Source organism: Pezoporus wallicus, unplaced genomic scaffold (genome assembly GCF_028554395.1).
Source record: "Pezoporus wallicus isolate ANWC-B61680 ecotype Strahan unplaced genomic scaffold, APGP_CSIRO_Pwel_v1 contig_8234, whole genome shotgun sequence".
NCBI classification, from domain to species: domain Eukaryota; kingdom Metazoa; phylum Chordata; class Aves; order Psittaciformes; family Psittacidae; genus Pezoporus; species Pezoporus wallicus.
The window spans coordinates 373,779-395,417 of NW_026637703.1; the positions used below are offsets into that span (position 1 = coordinate 373,779).

At 48.5% G+C, this 21,639-nt stretch overlaps 1 protein-coding gene and 1 long non-coding RNA gene across 3 annotated transcripts; one reads left to right on the top strand and one right to left on the bottom strand.

Moving 5' to 3' along the window:
• The first annotated feature begins 26 nt into the window (after positions 1–26).
• Positions 27–7,073, top strand: LOC130598169 (uncharacterized). Of its 2 annotated transcripts, none has more exons than XR_008971952.1 (5): positions 27–852; positions 1,335–1,537; positions 1,721–1,801; positions 2,423–2,553; positions 6,712–7,073. It is a non-coding gene; the product is annotated as an uncharacterized LOC130598169 (long non-coding RNA). The 2 variants fall into 2 exon arrangements; XR_008971951.1 differs by having other exon boundaries at positions 1,391–1,537.
• LOC130598167 (ectonucleoside triphosphate diphosphohydrolase 2-like) lies at positions 7,011–20,373 on the bottom strand. Its single transcript, XM_057407332.1, has 9 exons — positions 19,653–20,373; positions 17,339–17,456; positions 15,573–15,723; positions 14,698–14,845; positions 13,240–13,467; positions 11,666–11,935; positions 10,778–10,873; positions 9,744–9,878; positions 7,011–8,754 (listed from the first exon to the last, which is right to left on the bottom strand). The coding sequence occupies exons 1-9, from the start codon at positions 19,944–19,946 to the stop codon at positions 8,524–8,526; spliced, it is 1,671 nt and encodes a 556-aa protein (XP_057263315.1). The 5' UTR covers positions 19,947–20,373; the 3' UTR covers positions 7,011–8,523.
• Positions 20,374–21,639: the final 1,266 nt, after the last annotated feature.

Sequence of the window (21,639 nt, forward strand, 5' to 3'; positions counted from 1 at the left end):
GCTGCTTCTGTGAGGTGGGCAGAATAGCCCTGTGAAGGCTCTTGCTGGAGATCAAATAGCTGGCTTAGTACAAAGGTTATGGTGATTGCTACTTTTGCCATGTAAATAACATCTTCCCCCGCAGAGATGCTGGAAGGAACCCAGGAGCACTTGGAGCAGCCCCCAAGACCCTGGGAGGAGCCCCAGAGCATCAGGAGTGACCTGAGAGGACCCTGGGCAGACACGTACATGGCTCATCCCCCACATTGGAAGCCAGAATGCAGGAGGTTTATGCAGTTTGGTTTGAGATAGCTGAGTAATGCACAGGCTTTAGGGTCCAGATTTATCCCACCTAATTATAGACATTGATTTCAAAAGCTAACTCGGGGCTGTGCTCATACCAGAGTCAGTGGAAAGGGATGGCTGTGCCCATTCCAGCTCTGCATAGCACTCTTAACACCACCTTTCTGCTCTCTGTAAAGGTACTTAAAATGACCAAATCCAAAATCTCAGTATCTCTGAGGTACCAAAGGCAGCCAGGATGAATCTGGATCAGACTTGCTGAAGATTTCATACAAGGCTGTAATCATTCAGTAAAGACAGCTTTTCCTCCAGGATGCAACGCCATCCCTTCAGAGTAACATTAAAAAGGAATTCTGGCTTATTCCTAATTACAAAGAGACTGTGGAACATCTTGTTTGTGTTTTGCTGTCTAGGAAAGCACACTCAGCAAAAATTCTCATCGAGACATACTCAGAACAGCATTAGCCAGCTCCTGTGCTCATGGAAAACCATTCCCAGAATGGAGCAGGGAGAACCACTGCAGGGCTGGCTGGAGGTTTGCTGGTACAAGCGCTGCTGCAGTTAATGCAGGTACAGTTGTGGTTTCTTGCTTTTTTCAGCCAGGGCCAGCAAGCACACGACTGTGCAGCAGTGACAAGGATCTGCTTCCTTAATTTATTAGACATTGGGAACCTTTATAGCCAATGCTTCTCACTGCTTGTGCTTCAGCCTGCTCTGCTTTTAATATTAGGGCAGCTGCTCTGTAATGTGTAGTGAGACATGGTTGCCACCCCCAGCATTCTCAGTGGCAGCAAAAGAGTGGAAATACTCTGCCCAGTTAAGACTTTCAGTATCTATCTCCAAAAGGGTGGCAGGATCACAGCCAGCAGAGCAGGGGATGTACCCTCAAACTTTGCTCCTGTGGTCCAGCCTCCAGAGGTTTCCCTGGGAGATGCAGCACCTGCAGACCGATGGGTTAGGAGGCATTTCACATTATTTGTGCAACATTTCCTTTTGCTAATTCCACACCAGTCAGTGAGTACTTGTGTTCTTGTGTTCTTGGCTACATGCAGATCCACAGGAAATGACTATTCTATTTTAAATACTTTTGCGTTTTTTAAAATGGAAGTGAAATGCCAGTTCTGAGCTCTCTGTGAGGAGGAACACAGCCAAACTGCCAGGAATCTCCATGGAGAGCTGCTGGAGCTGTGACTGTCTTACCCTGTGACTTCTAATGCTGTGGCAACCCAGCAACCGGATTAGTGTGTAGCCGTAGGTGAGCTAGGGAATAACAAGGCAGGTTTCTGCCAGGACCTTGTCTCACATGAAGCATTCCTTGAGAGGCAAAGCTCTGTATGAAACATTGACAACTGGGCAAATCTGGGGATCAAAAAAGAGCATTCCATGGTCCTGCCTGAGCTCAATGCTGAAGTGCATTCCTGGTTCTCTTTGGTTTTAGAGGCACTGCTGCACATTGCCAGCTATGGTTGGAAAGCAGTTGGGGTAGCAGAGGAGAGAAGAATCCTACCCATATGGGAAAGTATGTGGCTCCCACATTGTGTTTTCATTGCTTTTAGCTGGTATTTGATCCTTTGAGAGCTCTCCTCAAACCCTGCTGCAAGTGCAAGAAGGTTTTACCTCATTCAGGTGCATCTGAATTTCCCAGCTGGAAGTTCACTGTATCAGGTAATGGCTGGGATACTAGAAAATGCTAGGGATGAGTATTACACGGCCAAAGTTCCTGGGTATAATCCAGCAAAAGGCATGGTAGTGGAGGTAAAACTAAGATGGAAATTGCATTTCCGTTTTGTTGAACTATATATTAGTTCTTTTTTAACTTATTGTTTTGTTGATTTTTTTAAACTCTTTACTGCTGTCAGCATGGAAACAGATTTTACTGCAAATACAGTTGTTTTGAGCATAGTGGGGAGATACTTTTGAGTATTGCATTCTCCTTTTACTGAACCATTGCATGGAGCATACAGAGAGGATCCCTCCTCTCAGCAGGCAAGCAGACAATGGCTGTGATCCTTCTCTTGATGCTTACCCAGCATGATAGCAGTCTGTGCCTCTGAATAAGTATCCTGGTCTAAGCTCAGCCTAGTACCTGGGGCTGGCAGGAGCCCAAACAGAAGTCACAGAACTAATTCTGTTTATACAGGTAAAATCTGAAGCCCTGAGTTTGAGAGGGACACTGCAGAGTGTATGTGAGTAGAAGCCTGCCTCCAGAATGGAAGAGCTTATGGTGTTGGAGTCGTCCCAGGTTTATGACAACACTTATGACCTGGGTAGGTGCAGACCTTTTGTCATTCCAGTCTTTCTGATTGTTACTTCTAAGGATAAACAATACTTCATTTCTAGAAACTATTGCTCTCAAAAGAACGAGGTTGTTGAAGGTGAGGGACTGCTTCCAGAGAGTGATGGGTGAGAGGTGCAGTGGGTGGATTCCTGCTTGGGAAAAGTAGGAGCAGCTGAAGGGGAATGAGCCACAAGTCCCTCTGGGACAGTCTTGTCTCCAGCGATTAGCAGCAGTTGCCAAAGAACAGGGCAAACACGTATGGATGTGGCAGGTTGTTCAGGCAATTCTTTAGCCACAAGCAAGTAACTTTTGTTCAATACCCCCAAAGGATTATTATGAATTTATCTAATCACCTATTACAGCCATGTAAACTGTTGGCATAAACAACCTCCTGTCACGATGAGGCCCATGGTTTAACCACACCCTGTGTGGAAGAAGAACTCATTCCATTTGGTTTGATGGTTTCCACTGAGCTCCTCAGGTCAGAAGGTGGCTATGAGCCTGTCACTTCAAAGCTTGCACTCAAGAGAGTCGTAACCACTGTCAACGATTACCATGGAACGGGAGGTAATACTAAACCAGCTTGTACTTGACATAAGGGTCAGCATTAATCAGCAGTTTACGTCTCCTTTATGATTAAATCCAGTGAACTTTGAACACTGTTCGCATAGAGTTTCCTTCACTCAGTCCCACAGCTCTGTGGCTGTGGTCGGTGATGAGCCCTAGAGGCAGCACCTTCTTTCACTCAGGAGATCTATTCCTCTGGAGAATTTCCACCAAGAAGTGGTGACTAATTCCATCGTGAGGTGCACATATGGTGACACCCCCCTGCTGTGAGCAAAAATAAGCTTTCCTTCACACAAGAGTTGATTTTATCATTCCTTTCTATCTCAACCCCCCTCTTCTTCATTCCCAACACAGTCCTCTCTCTCTATTGGGGATTATTCTTTCTCCCTCTTGCTTCCAGAAAAGTTTTCATCCACACTCCATGCTAGTGCCTACCTCCCTGCACAGAGGCTGCCTTCCACTAATGCTGTGGCTTCTTAAATCACTGATCAGTGCTGCTCTCACATCCTACACGTAGACAGCTTCCATGCTACAATGTGTCTTTCATCTGTGTCCGCATCAGAAGTCTCCTTGACAAGTCTCCAGACACGCCTGCTTGCTCATTTTCATTTGTGGTGGGACCAGCTACTCGCTGCGTTGGAGATTTCCTGAAGCTTAAGGCGCTATTCTGCCGTTCTCCCTCTTGTGACTAGTCCCTGTCATTACACGCTCAGGGGAGCAACAGCTCAACGTTCTGTGTTGATCTCACTTGATCAGGGATCTAAAAGCATCTACTGCAGCGAGGCTCTGACTCTCTCGTATCGAGAGCATGGTGAAAACCAGGTCAAAGACACTTCTTATGCCGGGTTTCCACTGTGCAAAACTTTAACTTGCCTGGCTTTGATGGATTATCACAGAATCCCAGCCTGGTTTGGGTTGGAAGGGACTTTAAAACTCATCCAGTATCAACCCCTGCCACAGGCAGGGACACCTTCCACTAGAGCAGCTTGCTCCAAGCCCCTGTGTCCAATCTGACCTCGAACACTGCCAGGGGATGGGGCAGCCACAGCTTCTCTGGGCACCCTGTGCCAGCGCCTCAGCACCCTCACAGGGAAGAACTTCTGCCTAAGAGCTCATCTCAGTCTCCCCTCTGGCAGCTTAAAGCCATTCCCCCTTGTCCTGTTCCTACAGGCCCTTGTCAGCGCCTCACCACCCTTATGAAAGGACTTTTACATTAGGAGATATGTGGCAAAATTGGGGTTTTACTGACCCCAGTATTCATCTGGGCTTGTTCTGATAGCATTTCCATCTGCTTTGGTGTGTTCTGAATTAGTTCTTGAAGTAGGAGTGACAGTCCATGAGGTAGCATATAAACATCATATGGCTTCCTACTTCTCTGGAAGATACCCAGATACATGATCATAGTTATGGTATAGTAACAAAATGAAATGTTCTGATCAGTCTCTAATCCAGCCATTCCAAAAGGTGTTCTATGGTTAGATCTGATGATCTTTTCTGAAGTCTTTTCCAACCTAAGTGATTCTATGATTCCATTCCTTTCCTATTCTGGATTTGCTCCACCAGTGGTTGTGGATTTTAAGTTATTTCATTATTGTTCTAACTAAACTGAGTGCAGTTCCTGGTGCTATACATCATTTCTGCCCTTGCTATTCCAGAGGCCTTCGCTTAACTACTGAACTGGATATCTCCACATCTCAGGGAGAGGAAGAGTTACAGTCACTGCGTTACTAATGGAAAGCTGGAGCTCAGCCGTGTGGCAAGTTTTGGAAGAGTCCTTGAAGCGTGAATGACCTTCTCATCACTCACCAAGATAATCCAGGAGGTCTGTGACAGCACTGGGTAGAGATTCCAGCCCTGTGAAATCCTGGTGAACTAATCCATCTGTAAGCATCCTGTGAAATACCTATACTCAAAAAGCAAAGTGGTGAATTCTGTACTGCAGAACAGGACTGCAGGCAATAAACCATTATTTCTCACAGCTTTCATGAGAATTCATTGAAACAACCCAGGGGATGTACTTTTGGGAATCCATGATGCTTTGGAAATGGTACAAGCTGGAAGAAAGACAGGACCTAATATACTCCAAACATGCCTAAATGAAATTTAGGCTGCTGTAGCCAGCAGCATGTCACATAACCTAGTGTGTTTCTGGAGCTAAAATAGTCAAAGGGCTTTTCTGGTGTCATTTTTTATATCTAATGCTTTTGATTCCTTCTTATTGGTACTTGTCAACAGCAGGAGAACTGCAATTACACATGAGCAAACATTATTTGCCAGAAGAGCTCTCCAATGGTTCAGCCTGAGGGGGTAGCGAGGCAGCTATGCATAAACATAAAGAATTTATGGACAGATAGAAAATCCTCATTAATAAGCATTTCCACAATTGCATTGTTACCAAAGGGCTCAAGCATTTTCATTTCAAAGTCAGTGAGTTAATCTAGAATCTCATTTTAAGTAGGTCTTCTCTGTCCAGGTAATCTGGGGGTTAATTCTGCAAAGCTACATAGTGCTAACATGAAGAATCTGCTTCCATAGAGAGCTGGGAGAAAGGAATATCTTTTCTTAGTTTCCATTCTTCTCAAGGGTTCCCAATTTTGGGTTCTATTTTGCCTTTTTATGACTAAAAACACACTTCAGGGATTTAAAAATACCAATCTAGCTCATAGTCTGCTAAATACATCTGTAAGTGGGTTTTCTTCTGCCAGATAGGAAGAGAATGATATGCACCATCAAGACTGCCCAGCCCAAGCCCAGTGCACTGGGAGCCCTTATGCTGGGGGCTGCAGCTCGAGGTGGGCAGCACAATCATTACATGAGAACTCCTGCCCCTGCCTGTCCCCATGACCTGCCTGCTGGAGGAGGCAGTAGTGTTGGTATCTGGAAGGAGAGGTGGGAAAGGAGAGAGCGGAGCTGCCACCTGCAGTGTGTGAACAACCGAGGAAAGAACTTCAGCCATTGAAACATCTCACTGTGCATTTGGTGAGAACAGCAGCTTTTAGGTCAAGACTTTAAGATCTGCTTGAAATCAAGTGGTTGTGGGTTGTCTTTGCACTGCAGTGCACTCAGTGTCAAATGGTGCCTCAAGTATCATGCATTTAATGGGTCCAGTTAGGCATCTGTACGTGCCATCGCTCAGTAGAGCTCAGGACAGGGCTCAGTACAGGCAAAACTAAAGTGTTGGAGGACATGCTGAGCTTCTTGTCTAATTGCTCACTTATTATCTACATGGAAGACCCAAAGCTTCTAAACAAGGGCTTGGGGAAGTTGCAGCCAGTGTCCTTTTCTCTTGGAGCCTGTGATCTAGTATCCAAAGTCAAGAAGTTGTAATGACTGAGCAGGCCAGAACACCCAGTCCTGGGGTTCCTGGCATCTCACTGGCTTATTTCCATTCCTGACAGTGGTAGGATTCCTCTTGGGCAGGTTGCACATCTCCACAGGGAATCCCATAGTTCTCCTGTGTGCTGACAGGTCACAGAGCCAGAGCTCTGTTAAGAATTGCATTTCCAGATACGGGACAAATGAAGTCTCAGGGATTTTCCTGGTATCACTGATTCCCTGATAACCTCTTTTGTTTTCCTATGCAGGCTTGCCTGAATCCCTCCTACCTTCTTCAGATGGTTGGAGCAAAGAACACATCAAAGATGTAGACATGTCTTTCATCAACTGAATACCAGCAGCCAGGTTATCTGAAGTCATTTTCTGTCTGCCTTCCACTGGGGAGAAAGTGCCTTCAGGGTATCTCATTGTGTACCCCGAAAGTACACAGTAAAACAGCTCTGAAGTAAACAGAGGCAAACCCAGCACCCCCCATCCTCCTCACTGGGACGTGCTGTATGCACAATAACACCCCCCTGTGATCTCTTGCCAAGAATAACACAGACAGTCTATTAAAACATCTTTAATACCATGATGTAATTAAAAATATCTAATGTGCAACTCCAAGAAATGAATATGAAGTTCATTTAAATCTCTTTCCACACCCCTCCAAACTTGACTGACAGGTTCCAAACCTTCATTAATGGCCTGAAAATTTATGAATGCCCCAATATTATGGGGGTGTCCATGTATATGAGTTGGGAGCACAAAGAATTAATAATCAGATTTGAAAGGATTTGGGTTCCATGGTAGCTTTAAAAATCCTGCCAGGCACATCATTATATCTGTGAGCATTTAAATTTCTCTTTCAAGTGGTCTGAAAAGAGCTGGAGACACTTGTCCTTTGGGCTTTTAGCAGCCTGTTTGTTGCTTTGAAGCAGAGGTGAACTCTGAGTGCTTTAGTCAAAGGACAGTGTTTGTCTGAATTGATCCCTTTCTTCACAATAACACAGAGTTTATACAGTGCCTCAGCTCTTAGACAAGCAGGGCATCTTGGAATGACTGCCAATGCCCAGAGGAAACTGGAGTGTTGGATTATAAAGTATATCTAGTCACAGACTAATATGAAAGTCAATTAGGAAAGGTCTTCTTGGGTCTGCTCCTGTCTGAGGGACAGTGTTAGATGAGCTACTGCCCTTTCAGAGTCAAGCAGTTCAGTGCAAATGACCAGACTGGTGATCGTCAGCCTCCCCTGCACCTTGTTTTAGCAGATGTGAAATTAAATGTGTTAATTCAAGTCATAGAATGGTTTGGGTTGGAAGGGACTTTAAAGATCATCTAATTCCAAGTCCTGGTTAAAGATTTTAAATAGACAGTGTTAACCCTGAGTTGCCACGACTCAGCCAAGAGACTGGAACTCAGCTGCCCTTTGTTTTTCCTTCGATGCTCTGTGCATTTTGTAGAGGCCAAGTGTAAAAAGCTTTGCTTTTGGAGAGTTCTTGAAGGGCCACATAGATACCATCACTGAGATAGAGCAAAGACAATCAGTAGAGGCAGGCAGAAAACCCCTGCTTTTTCTCTAGAATGTGGGAGCAAGTTGCCTGTTGCGTTCTGACTGTATTTAATGCTGTTCCAGTCTTTGCTGGTGGCAGTACTGCAGGTGGTGTCTCTCTTGCCACAGAAGAGGACACAGCACTTTCTTCAGACACGTCCTCTCCTGATTTGACAGTGTTATTCAGTATTAAGTCTGTATTAGCTCAGGGCCTGACTGCCCAGAGGCATCATTCCATTACATTGACATGAGTAATCCCAGTTGCAGCCCAAGCAAGATCAGTGCAGGCTGCCTCATTTGGATAACGAACAGCTTGCCATCCACCAGGAATCACAAGTTTCCTGTAGAGCAGGATCCATTGTCTCAAAAGTATGGCAGTGCAAGTGCTAGCAAGTTGAAGTAAGGCACTGAGGCTCTGGGAGTCCTGCAGGAAAATCACTTGCATCCTCCAGTGACTTACAGTGGTGTGGTTTCTGTATGTGCCCTATGAACTGCCCTCTGGCAGAATTATTGAGTCCCAGAGTAACGGTCAGATGTCATCAAAGACCCTGCTGTTCCTGTTACTGAAGCTGTTCTCCTTCACCATCACTCGGTATGAGATGCGCATGAAAGAGCCAGTGAGCAGCACGACAAAGAGGATGAGGAGCAAAGACCAGACCCCCGGCTCAATCCCCTTGAGAAAGCTCGGGCTGTCCTGGGGGATAGTGTTGGTCAGACTCAGCAGGTATCCCAGCCTCCAGCCAGAGGATCTATCACCCATCTATTGAAAGAAAAAGGAGGAGAGGTGAGAAGAGGAGACACTCTGGACCTCAACTGTATTTCTGTGCACAGGCCTAAGGCCTCATATACTTTATTTGAGATTGATCCAAGGTTTGAAATGAGAGGCAATCGCACTCCCGGTGCCCTGAGTGAACTAACAGGCCTTCATTGCCCCAACCAGCCTCACCTGACACTTCCGCCCCCCTGCCTCTGCCCGTGGGCCTGGGAGCTCCATTTAAGCTCTGGCCTGGGCAGCCCCTTCTTCCCTGAGCTAGGCTGTAGGTGTGTGCTGTTCCTTTGCTTCTTGCTATCTGGTTTTCCCAGGTGGATCTTAAGTCTTTAGTTCTGTCTCTGGCCCTGTTGCCTGGTTGTCACCTCAGACCTATGTTACAGGCTTCCCAGACTGGGCTCCCTGGATGTGCCATGGTCCTACCTCCTTACCTTGCCTTAGCGTGATGGCTGACTGAACTGCTGTCACTGCTGCAGCCCTGCTCACTGGGACTGTGCTTTACTGGTGAGTTGTGACAGGGTCTGGGAATAGGCTTTCTTTTCATTTGTGAAGGGGAGAACCTGAATCCAATCCTCCTTTTCTTGGGGGCTCCAGATCCTGAAGCAATTTCATACCTTGTAATCCAGTTATAAAGCCTCACTGGTATAAAGAGGTAGGGCAACATCTTTTGGCTCAGAAAATATCAGCAGCTTGTCCTTAGCATAAAGTGTCACTCAAGCAATGTCTGCCTGTTGGATACAAGCTCTAAAGGATAACACTGCTCCAGGTAGGGTTTTGACCCATCTGTTTTTCAGAGAGGACAGTGCAATCTCTAGCTTTCTGTCACTGTCTTTCTTGCTTATCACAGTTATGAATTTATTTTGCAAAAGCATCTTGCTGGAGAAACCTGGCTGGTTTGGGCTTGCAGGAATGGGGACAGGTTGGCTTTGCTGAAAACACCCCTCCCTTGTAACTGGAAGTACACACTGTAGGTAACTGACCTTCTTCTGGAATGAAGTCCAGACAGACCCATTGAAGTCAAAGGTGTATCCCTTTGTACTGAGGTGAAAGATGAAGGCAGACACAAGGCAGTAATCTGCAAGTGTATCCAGGCTTGTCTGGGACTCCTTCAGCAGCTGGTGTCATTTCCAAAAGAAGATGAGGAAAAAAATAAAGCAAATATTCAGTAGCAGAATTTCAGCCTTGCTATAACCTCTCCTTTCCTGCTCTGGGGTGACCTGTGGGACTGCAGGAAGGCTTTGTGTCCTGTGCAGACTGAAACCATGTTTCCTGCACCTTCTGGAATGCAGTCTGGGAACTGGTGTCATCTCTATGTGCCTTTGTTCCCATCTTATTAAAGCCCAGGCAGTTCAAGAGCAGCAAGGGTGGCAGGCAGGTCTCCTGCAGTTGCCTTGCAGGTGCACTGCTTGGTATGATCATCTGCTCTCTAATTAGGTTGAGCTAATGCTGCAGCCTTTCTCTCAGCAGGAACATGAACAAGATCTGTTTCTTCTGTCCAGAAGAGAAAGTTCTAAGAAACAGCTTTGCTACCCCATTAGCAAACTGTCCAGTTTGAATGTTACTGTGGATGCTGGTCAGTGTAGGCACAAATGAGTGTGACCTCTAAGCCATAAACTGAGGGAGAGAACTTGCAACTTCTCCCTGGCTTGGCCTGCATGGACCTAGGTGAAATGGGAAAGCTGCTGGCATTTGAGTGAATGTTCCTTGTGCTTAAGGAGAGAAGGGTGATGTGCAGGAGTGAGTAGACAGCCTTCCTGTTTACTCCTTAATATGCAGCAAAAGCTACTTGTGGCTTTTCATTTAACTCAGTCCAGGCGTTACCAGCAGCTGGGATTTGAAAGAAAATAAGGGGAGCCTGTTTCCTCAAAGTGAATGTAAACAGCAAACAGGAAAATCGAGGTTTTTCCTTGAGGGAGCCAGTCAATTAAGCTCTGTCAGTCTGAGCCCTATGGGGTTTTACAACAGCCTGTTCCTTGCTTTGCACTCTCCTTGCACACTGAGTTATTCCAGTTACCTCATTGATGGACATCCCACAAAGCCTGTTGACTGCCTGACCCAAGTCAGGAGAGGGCACGGTTTCTCTCATGAAGTCCATGGCCTCAGAAATCACCTGCAACAGAAATAATCATCAGGTCACACTGCATTTTGCATCCTCACATCACATACAGTGCCTATAGGAAAGAAAGTGGCAGTAGCCGTGGGGTGTGTGGCCAGGGTGCCCTCTCCATGTGCCTGTATTGGTGGTTATGGTGTTTCTGATGTGTGCAAGGAGGACAAGCAGACCTGTTACTCTCTGGAGATAGACACAGGACTGTTTCTGGCTTTTGTGCCCTACCTGGATAAGTAGACTAGTCCTTCTGCTCCTTGGCACTGTGTCCATGGGAGGCTCTCAGGAGCAGGAAGCTGAGGAAATGTTTGTAATTCCTTCCTTGAAATGCACTCGGATTGTCCTGGGATCTTGAGCTAGTCCTGACTTAACAACCCAATGACTTTGGACGCTAGATCCAGGGTCTCAGATACAAGGATGCTTGTGGTGGAACGTGCCCAAATGTTTGCTGAGGAAGTGACAGAAGATCTTCAGCTTCACCACAGACTTCATGTGAGCAGACCTGCTCAGCAGGAGACTCTTGGCTGTTCTATTGCGGCTGGCTCTGTGGAGCCCCAGCACTGCTGAGACATGGATGAGCAAAGCCCTGTCACAGTCACTGGTAGGAAGCCTGTGGTCCATATTTGACCAGCTGTGTGTCAATGAGGAGGAGAGGGCAGGAGAGCACCTGTAGAGCATTACCCAAAGCAGAGGGCACGGTGTGGCAACTCCCACTGTACTTCTTAATGATCAAACTGGTCCCATGGCATGGATTCTCCACACCAGTTGCCTACCCCAGTGTAGATGAGAACTCACCAGAAACCTGGTCCGGAGAGGCTTGAAGACTCCGCTGAGGGAATGCTTGAAGAAGTTGCAGGAAGAGGAAGAGTTGAGCAGGCTCTGCATGAGTCTCATGCAGGCGGTGGGATTGCTGGAGCCGGTGATATTGAAGACCTCAGGGCCAGAGATGTCTGATGTGTCCTCACTGACAGCACAAGGCCCAGCATGCACCGATTGCCACTGCACTTCCCGGGAGTAGGAGATGGGCCAGCAAGGATTAAACACAGTTTTAGCCCCTCTCTGATCCTAGAGGCAGAATAAAACAAGGACAGAGGCAGCAAGGGAACGGGCTGGCATCCCAGGGCTTCACGAAGGAAGACAAAATGGGACAGAGTGAAGAATGGTTTTCCTCTGCCACCAGGGTATTGTAATGAGCAAACAGGCTGCAAATGTTTGCAAACCTTGTCTCAGGCACTCAGCTGGAAGTCCCAGACCAATGCAGCAGCCTCCCAGCTCCCGCAGGGTCCAGGCAAGCTGCAATGACTGGGCCTGCTATGGGAGGCTGAGGAGTCCCAGTGCTACCTGCTCTCCCTTAAACCAGAAATACAGTTTCAATGGATCCTGTACTCTTTCTAGTTGCAAGAAAGATGCTGTTCAGGTCCACCATCCAGATGGCTCAACACCTCAAGAACCAGTGTTTCTTATCAGGAGATAAAGGGAATGGCTTTAACCTGCCAGAGGGGAGACTGAGATGAGCTCTTAGGCAGAAGCTCTTCCCTGTGAGGGTGCTGAGGCGCTGGCACAGGGTGCTCAGAGAAGCTGTGGCTGCCCCATCCCTGGCAGTGTTCAAGGCCAGGTTGGACACAGGGGCTTGGAGCAAGCTGCTCTAGTGGAAGGTGTCCCTGCCTATGGCAGGGGTTGGAGCTGGATGAGCTTTAAGGTCCCTTCCAACACAAACCAGTCTGGGATCTCTAGGAATTCTCAATATAACTGTGGTGAAGTGGGTCTCTATGTAGGACATTCAGGTCTCATATAAGAGGTGCGGTTTAGAAGGGGACAAGTGGATGGGCAGCAGGTAGTTTATTTCTGACAAAAAAAAAACAGGTTTGGTGGAGACTAAAGTGATTCCTGACTTTACATCAGATCCTGCCTCCTGCCAAGTATAATAAAGTTTGGAAGAACCAAAGGACCTGTGTGTTTTCCAGATGAAATAGTGCTCTTTTAAAGATGCTTCAGGGTTTAAGTCAGCAAAGGAAATACCCCAAATGGAAGGTCCCCGTTGCTTCCTGGGTGCTGCTGTTCTTCACCCTGAAGGTGATCTTAGCACCTCTGGAGAGCAGTTTTGTGCTCATGTGTATTAAGAAAGAAGCCAAATAGAGCCTACAAGTAGGAAACCCCTGAATGGGTGCCTGTGTGTCTGCTTGGAGGGCATTGATTCAGGCATAGGGAGTATGTTCTACCAATGCATTTGGCTTTTTTAAAGTATATGCAAATTCCCTGTGTTAAAGACAGTGATTGACATTTTGCCTGTTAGAAACTACACCTTGTGCAACTTTTGTATAGTACTGTTGTAGTCAGGAACCCTGCAAACACCCTCTGTTGATACTCACTTGAATGAGCAGAGCGAGTAGCCTGCTGCGGAGCTGGGCTGTGCCGTGGCAGGGGCAGTGATGAGTGTACACTCTGTGTGTCTGACCATACAGCTGCAGCTTCACCTCCTCTGTAGGTGCCTGGTTCTCCTCTTCTACCTTGGCAGTGAGCAGTGCTGAGGTTCCTCCCACCAACAGGACTCCTGCCATCCCCTTCCCGGAGGGGACCAACTGTCCTCGCCAGTCATACTGACCCAAAAGGAACCAGAGAGGCCAGTTCTTAAAACATCTGCATCTGGTCGCAGTCACAGTGCAAGCATTAGTGCACAGAGAGAGAAAGCTGTTTGGTGCAGTACAGCCCAACTTCTTGTTTTGCCCACAGGATATAAGGATGCTGAAGTGGTGGCTTGGCAGGGAACAGAGGAGCCATTGAACAAGCACTGCCATCTGCACTGAGAGCTCCCCACAGCCAGTGAGAGCAAACGGGGCTCAGCAAGCAGTGGTCTTGGCAGGTAGGAGCAGGGGAAAGAAGAGAGGGTGGTGGAAAGGAGGTTTCTAGGTGGGAAGGTATGGGCTTCAAGTGCTGCCTTGGTACTAAAGTGACCCTGCTGTCAGATGAGCCCTGATGTTTCATCTCCTGCAGTCTTGCAGAACTGATTTTGGGGATGCTGAAGTTAGCAGTGCAGGCAGGCAGGTTTACATGGGTGGAAATGCTCTGCCCTGGCTGGGGGAGGCTGTGCTGGAATTTGCTAGCAATTCCCTAACCAGTGCATGCTTGCTGCTGGTAATCAGAACTGCCTTTCACTTTGCTGATGTGGAATCACTTGGCCTAACCTGCCTTTCTCCTGCCCTTTGAGTTCATAAGAAGAACTCAAAGGCTTTGGCTTGAGGGGACAGCAAGGAAACTCCTGTGTATTCTTTCTGTTTAGCGTGCCTTCTGAATACTGACCAGTCCCCTGTGCTGGGGACACTCAGATTTACTCTCACTGGCATCTCCATAAGAGGCTTTTGCTTTGGCAGCAAAAGACTGCTTCTCTGTCCACCATCCACAGGATATCCTGTGGGACTGCTGGTCTCCAGGGGCAATGCCACAAACAGCAGCAATGCCTGTTTGACAGTGGTGCTGAGCTAGAGCTGCAGGGACTTGGAGCAGTGGAGTTGTTACTGACACCCCAGGGCCAGGTTATGCAAGCATGGGATGTGTTGTCCAGGAAGTCTCACGTCTGTTAGGGCAACTGTGTGAGTATGACCATGACAAGCTATATTAGAGCTTTAGTCCTTCATCCTAGTTATAACCATCTCATACTCTGTCCCCCAACCAGCTGGTGCTGGATATAACCTTCCTCCTCTGAAAGGCAGTGCAAGTTGTGCTTAAGCATTGTTTAAGCTACAGGATTTCAACGTACATACATGTCTGTATGGCTGTTTGCTAATGGGAGTTGTTCAGTTCTCTACTCCCCAGGTAGGATTGTCCTTTACCTTGAAGAAGTTCTCCAGGACATAGTTAACAGCAACCCAATTGAATGCTTCCTTTTCTGGACTGGACAGGATTTGTGCCCCCTGAAACTTGAAAGGAGATGACTTCAGGGCTGCAAGGAGACCATCAGAGAGGATGGGATGGGTGAGGCTAAACAGAAAAGAAAAAGGCACATTTGTTGCTGCAGGACCCTGCAGGAGCAACCTGCATTGGAGGCATAGCTGCAGGGCTTTTGCTGTGCTCCTGCTTTGGGTAGCAGCACGGAGACAAAATGACAATCCCACTCCTGCTGCTGCTTCCCTCTCTCTTCACATGGCACTAAGGGTGAGAAGAGCAGAGGGGTGGTTTGAGCAGTTGTGCCACCATTTGAGAGCTTTGTACCCTGTGCCACTGAGGGAGTCCTGTGGCCTTGCTCCCCTGACCAGGTCCCCTCCAGGCTTTACTTTTCCCCAGTGTCTAAAGCTGATAAAAGTCCCAGTAATGAGGTAACTGAGAACAGGATCCACAAAAGTGTGTATGATGAGGTGGATCTCCCCACCACCATTCCCAGGCTGCTGACAAGAAGCACCCCTGCAAGCCCAGGTGGGCTGTCACATAAACTTCAACTTCCAGACTGATGGGTGTTTTCCCAAGCACAGCTGTGAAGGACACAACACAGACTGGTAGCAATAGCAAGACTGTCATCCTCATGGCTGCTTGGGGGGACACTGTGGACACACAGCCGCAGTCCCCTGGGGTACATCAGGACCTGGGGAAGGTTTACCTGGCTACCAGGCCAGGGATGGAGCACTGCACAGCAGGCAGGCTGGCATGCAGCCACAGACTGATCCCATGGCGTGTGCTGATGGCTGGGGATGGGTTTGCAATGTTCACTCACTTCAATGGCCTCATGCTGGCGGTTGCTCCCAGGTAGAGTGGGGTTTGGCTGTGCTGCTCTGCTGGGATCTCTTGCTGGGCCCAGGTCAAACAGGGCTGCAGGCTCTCCATGACTTTCTGAGGAGAATCTGCGTAATTGGAGACTCCCAGACCTGAGGACCAGGGATAAAATTGGCATTTTCTAAGGAAAGGCATGGAAGAAGTGTGAGAGCTGTTACCCAGGAGGTTGCTATCCTAGGGCACGGCTAAAGTCAGGACCTGCCACAGGTGGAATGGAGTTCCTCCATGTACCCATCCTGCTGAAATATGGTACTGGGAGGGAAACACGTGCATGTAAATCCCAAATCACACTGAGAGGAACCTAGCTCTGCTGCCGAGATGTCCTACAAGTGACCATTTATCAATCAAAGGGCAGTTCAGCAGCTGAGGCCACAAGAGGAAAAATGTGGCTTTAGCCACTGTAAAAGATAAGCAAAAGGACATGCTGCCATGCAGACAGAGCTGAGGCTGATGTGTCACCTCTCTCCTCCAGCCACTTCCTCTTGTGCCGACAAAGGTGGCTTCTGAGCCACCACAAGACACCTCTGCTCTAGAGGAAGCTGTTGCTGCGCAGACAGAAGCTGTGTGCAAGCCCTGCCTCGTCTTTCCAGCAAGATTCAATGGAGTCTTACATGCTGGCTTTGAACTACTACCCAGAAAGAGCTTCACTTCCCCATCCTCTGCCCATCATCTTCCTGGCTGTGTGACTCCCTGCTTTGCTTTCCTGGGCCCTGTGTAGGGCTGAGCTGCAGCTTGTCTGCAGCTACTCCAAGGCTGTAGAGGGTGTAGGCAAAGGATGAATTCTCACATGTGGGTGAGAGAGCTCCCTGCACCTCTTATTGCTGCTGCTGCAAACTGCTGCTCTGAGCTGTAGTTGTTGGTTTTAAGCCATCTGGTGAAGGTGGCAGCAGGCAAGGGACATGTACAAGGTTTCAGGGAGCCCTTACTGCATCTTCTCTACATGGTTTGTATTGCCTACAGCCTGCAAGGGCACAAACCCTCTTCCCTGCTTGCTGTGCAGCTGCCCTCCCACAGCATACTGCTACTGGGAGTTCAGGGTTTCCCAGCATCCTGCTATAATCAGGCTTCAACATCAGAGCAAGATTCAGAGATAGGGAAGGAAAACCCCAAGCATTACTGCATGAAACCTTATCAGCTGGCATTGGCAGGGCTAAACTGGTTCAAACTAGTGAGGAAGACCCCAATATTCTCCAAAATTTGACACCTAAACCCACACTGTACTCATGCTTGTGCTATCAAACCCTACATAGGGGGCTGGAGTCTTTGTACTTCTGTTGCTTCGGAGCTACACCAGCTACACACACTAGAGCCCAGTGTACAGTCAGGAGGAAGCAAAATGTCACCCTGCAGCCAGGTTTGTCTCTGTTGCTGTTCACTTGGTAAGAAGCTCAGCAACTTTGGCTGTGCCACTGATCCACATGGACATGGGGATGAGCCCTGTCCCCTCTCTGAGCTTCTGTGCCTGCAGCAGGCTAAAGAAACTGTCACCTGCTGTTGATGTCCAGCTGTGTATGGCTAAATCTGCCCATGTTGAGAAGACTCATGGTGGAAATAAGCAGCTTTTGCTTCACTATCACCACTGTTTCAGCATACAGCCTGATGATAGAGGAGCCAAGGACATCGCAATAATGGTCCATGCACAGATATCTGTTTCTATCCATCCCAAGCCAGTCCCACAGCCCAGCCAGCATGAATCGGACACCTTACCTTGCACAGGACAGGAACTACATTCTCTGATCACCCCGGTCTTATTTGCCTTGGTGGTGGTCCACTGGTAGATGAACAGGTTGGTGCAGGATGGGCCAGCATCCAGAACAATGCCATACTGGAAAACCCCAAAAACATTCCAGATCAACACCACTGAATGTGTGCTGCTTTGTTACTGTAGCATTGTGTAGGTAACCCATGGGCCTGCACTGCAGTGTCTGAGTTAGCTTTTTACATGCAAAGAAAGGGTGAAGCCAGAAGATGATGTGGATTTGCAGCGAACCATCTGCATTTCTGAATATACATGAGGAGCAGCAGGAGTGGAGACACCCAGAAATCCTTCAGAACTACAGTGGTGTGCTGTGTTCTTGAAACCAGGCAGAGGGCTTCCACTGAGCTTAGCCACCTGGAGCTCAGGAAAAACAGGTCTTAAACCAGTGGGAGATGGCAGTATCCAGGCTTTTGACTGATTCTGGGACTCAGGCTGCTGCTGGATTGGTTTGCTACAGCTTTTGTGCAGGAATTAGAGGGCTGTGGCTTGTTCCTACTTCTGAGGAACCTGAATCCCACATCCCCTTGATGCCCCACTGTGGAGATGGTGTGACATGGGCAGGAGCTGCAGCACACTGGGACCATCCAGCACATACACTGTCCAGTGCAGCAGCCCCACTGAGACCAAGATAGCATCTTGGTGGAAAGAGGAGCAGCGAGCATGGGATTTCTCAACACCTTGTCCACTGACAGTCATCCTGTTACCTAGCAGGGAGGCCAAGGGCTTGCTTAGTCTCTTTGCAGCCCAGCGTCTGGGCTGTTTGCTGCTGACCAAGCTTTGCTGAGCTGCAGCTCATACATGAGGATTGGGTAGTGAGAGGCCACTGGTGTACCCTGCAGTGCAGCTCTGTGACTGTTCTGGATGTCCTCAGACTCAAAATAGCCCTAGTGCTATCCTAGGGTCTCCTTCTCTCCTCCCACTATTACATGACCACAAATGGGTATTTACACAGATGGAGAAGAAACTCATGAGATCTGGGTGGGGGGGGACACACGATGACACACATGGTCTAAGCTGTTATCTTGCACAGAAATAGTTGTAGCTGTGACTGAGTGGGAGGAGAAACCTCCCGAGAGGTTTGATGTTGACACCATCAGCAGGGTTTTAGCACAAGACAGAGCATGGCTGCAGCCTCAGAGCCAAGCTGGCTGCCTCTTCCCTTGGGAGTCCAAGCTGCACCAGACACAGTGCCTGGGACTGGAGCTGGAGCAGAAATGCGGAAGGAGGACGGAGCTCCCTGCCTGAGCCTGCTGGCATCTGCCCACATGAGTGACAGCTCCTATTGCTCATAGGGACACGTCGGCTGCTGCAGAAGAGGAAGGAACGGGTGGTGTTGGCAGAGGAACCTGGGGTTCTTCCTCCTTCACAAAAGGAGAGGCTGCTGGGAGCGCAAGGGAGGAGGAAGGATCATGGCGCTTCTGCCCCAGCTCGGCCCCAGGGAAGGACAGAGCACGCAGCAGTAAGGGTTTGTTTTGTTTTTTTTTGTTTTAAATCCAGTTTTGTCCCTTAGAGGAGTGTGGAGGAGGGGCAGTGTCTCTAACCACACAGGTTAACCTGCTTCTGGTTGATTCAACCACAGCGTGCCAACTGCTCCCACCTCAGCAGCGGGTACATCAAGAGGCAGAGCGGATGGGCATTAACCCCCTGGTCACCAGGCAGATCTGACCCTGCCATGTAGAACAGGTTGGCTCTTTGGTTAAAATCAAGAGAGAACAGAAGAGGAGAAGGCATGGAAGATACATAGATATATAGATAGATAGATATACACATATAAAATATATATAATACATATATTTAATAGAGAAGCAGCAGTTCAGGCCCAGATTCCTACCAACTTTGAAGAGGGATCTAGCTCTTTCCCACCCCTAACACCTCTGGACTCTTGGGGTAGCTTCTGACATGAGCTCCCCAGCCTGTGGTGAGCATCTCTGCTGATCCATGGCCCACATCCAGCTTGTATTTCCCAGTCCAGCCAAAGGGGTTGGTTTGTTTTTTCACTTTGAAAAGCTACAGCATGTTAAAGTATGCCAATCTGTCCTCATAGTCTTATTGTAGTCCCTTCCTCAGTTTGTTTCAGGCTAGTAAATAACTCAGTAGTGCAATGAATGTAAAAAGCAACAAAACACACCAGTTCAAATGCCCAGCTTGCACAAGGAAACAGCAGGTTCTCCTTAAGAAGTGGCCCCATAGGCAATGAGAAGGTCTTCTGCTTATTGTCCCACCTGACCCCAGTTTGGCCACCCCTTAGGTGGATGCTCTTACCTTGGTCCTGAGAGGGGTGTAGGGCACATCTTTAGTGGAGACGCAGAGCAGCACGATGCCCGTCAGTCCTGCCACGATCACCAGCCAGGGGGGAAGCAGTTCACGCCAAGACATGAAGTGCTTTCTCCCTACAGAGAGACACGAGAGGAAGCAGTGGAGCAGTGAACTGACAGCGGCTACTTCCACAACCTTTAAAAGAGAAGAAAGGCGGAGCTGGGGCCACGCTCTGGGTTCAGCCCAGCCCCAAGCCACGGGGACCACAGGGAGCGATGACTCAAGCAGTTCTCCTTCCATCCCTCCACACAGTAAATACAATGATGGCTTCGTGCCTGCTCCAGTGCAAAGGCATCAGTGCAACCTCAAAACTGCCCTGGGCGATGGGGTTGAGGTAAACAGACCTGTGGGGTTAACTCAGCTGTGTGATGAGCAGGCAGCAGGCAGAACTCATGTGTTTGGTATTCTGCTCCTGGCAGTGCTAGCTGTCAAAATTAGAAGTGGGAAAACTCCTTATGCTGGGTTTACTTAGGTCTGAGGGCTCCAGGGTGAACCTGGGGTGCTTCTCCACAAGCATGTGTGCACTGGGCTGGGGCAGAGCACAGTTCCTGCAGGCTGCTCCTGCCTCATATCAGGTGGCACTTGGGACACGAAAACCCATGCACATTTGTGTTTATACCTACAGGATACTCTGGCTGGTTTGGCCTTTGCTGTGGGTAGGAGACAGCAGGGGTGCTTGAAACTTTGCCTCCAGAGGGTCAGTGTCAGCATAGGTGTCTGTACACCCTTTCCACAGCCTTTCCGTGAAGGATAACCAACCCCCAGACTTTACAAACCATGTGCCTGCTTTCTCCTTTCTGGTGCCACAAAGACCTGTCCCCCAAACCAGAATTCCTGGAGAAAAATGTGTTGTTCCCAGGAGATGGGCTCCTTTCAGCCTGTCCCCATCTGGTTCCAGGGACTGGGGCTAGGAATAAAAGTGCTACTCCTTAAAGAAAAGCTTTTGTGTGTGTGAGCTGGACCATTTATTGGCAAGGCCATCTTGTACCCCCCAGAGGAGTTCACCAGCCAGGCCTCTGTTTGCAGAACACCTTACTGGCTTTGCAGGGGTATTTGGAGATGCACTTCTCCATCTTAGTGTTGTTTTAAGCAAAGTGCCAGAATTCCCTCCTCTTCCTGCAGACTTTAGACTCCAGTTCTGATTTTGCTGGTCAGTGACTAGAATGCATCTACAGATGTGACAGGACAAGGGGGAATGCTCTTAAACTAAAAGAAGACAGGTTTAGATTGCACATAAGGAAGACTTTTTTGATGATGAGGGTGCTGAGGCGCTGGCACAGGGTGCCCAGAGAAGCTGTGGCTGCCCCATCCCTGGCAGTGTTTGAGGCCAGGTTGGACATAGGGGCTTGGAGCAAGCTGCTCTAGTGGAAGGTGTCCCTGCCCGTGGCAGGGGTTGGAGCTGGATGGGCTTTAAGGTCCCTTCCAACACAAACCAGGCTGGATTCTTTGTTTTGCCTGCACTTGGGCTGACAATGCTCTGCTTTGCAAAGGGCAATAGGATTAAATCTCCAGAGTGCTGACAATCCTCATGGCCCTGCTTTCCCATTTCCCCATGAAGACAGGCAGGCTTTCAAGTGCTGCGGTGGGAAGGATTTGCACAGCAGCTCATCTTGCTGCAGTCTTGCAAATGAAATGGTGCCCCAGGTGTCCTCCTGCCTCAAAGGAATGCTGTACATGGGTTGTGTGGAGGTGTTGGCTAATTGCTCATGCCCATGAGCTGCTCACGATAGTTTATACAATATCATAATATATCATCAGAACCAAAGGATGGCCAGCAGCCACTGAGGAGCTGCCAGATGCTGCTGTGGTCTGGCCAGTTCTGCTTTGCTCCCATAGAACCCACCCCCATGCCCTTTAATCCATGCAGGGGCTGCTTTGACAGCTGGGACATAGAGAGGGGAAACATGGGACTGAAGGGCATTGCAGCAGCTCA

What these genes read in the sequence shown, in the direction of transcription:
- LOC130598167 (XM_057407332.1), bottom strand. Translation starts at nt 19,946, where the DNA reads ATGGAAGGAGAACTGCTTGAGTCATCGCTCCCTGTGGTCCCCGTGGCT. An exon ending in GTGGGATGTCCATCAATGAG is followed by an intron (nt 9,879 to 10,777) that starts GTAACTGGAATA and finishes AAATGACACCAG; the next exon opens with CTGCTGAAGGAGTCCCAGAC. An exon ending in GGACTTCATTCCAGAAGAAG is followed by an intron (nt 8,755 to 9,743) that starts GTCAGTTACCTA and finishes TTCTTTCAATAG; the next exon opens with ATGGGTGATAGATCCTCTGG.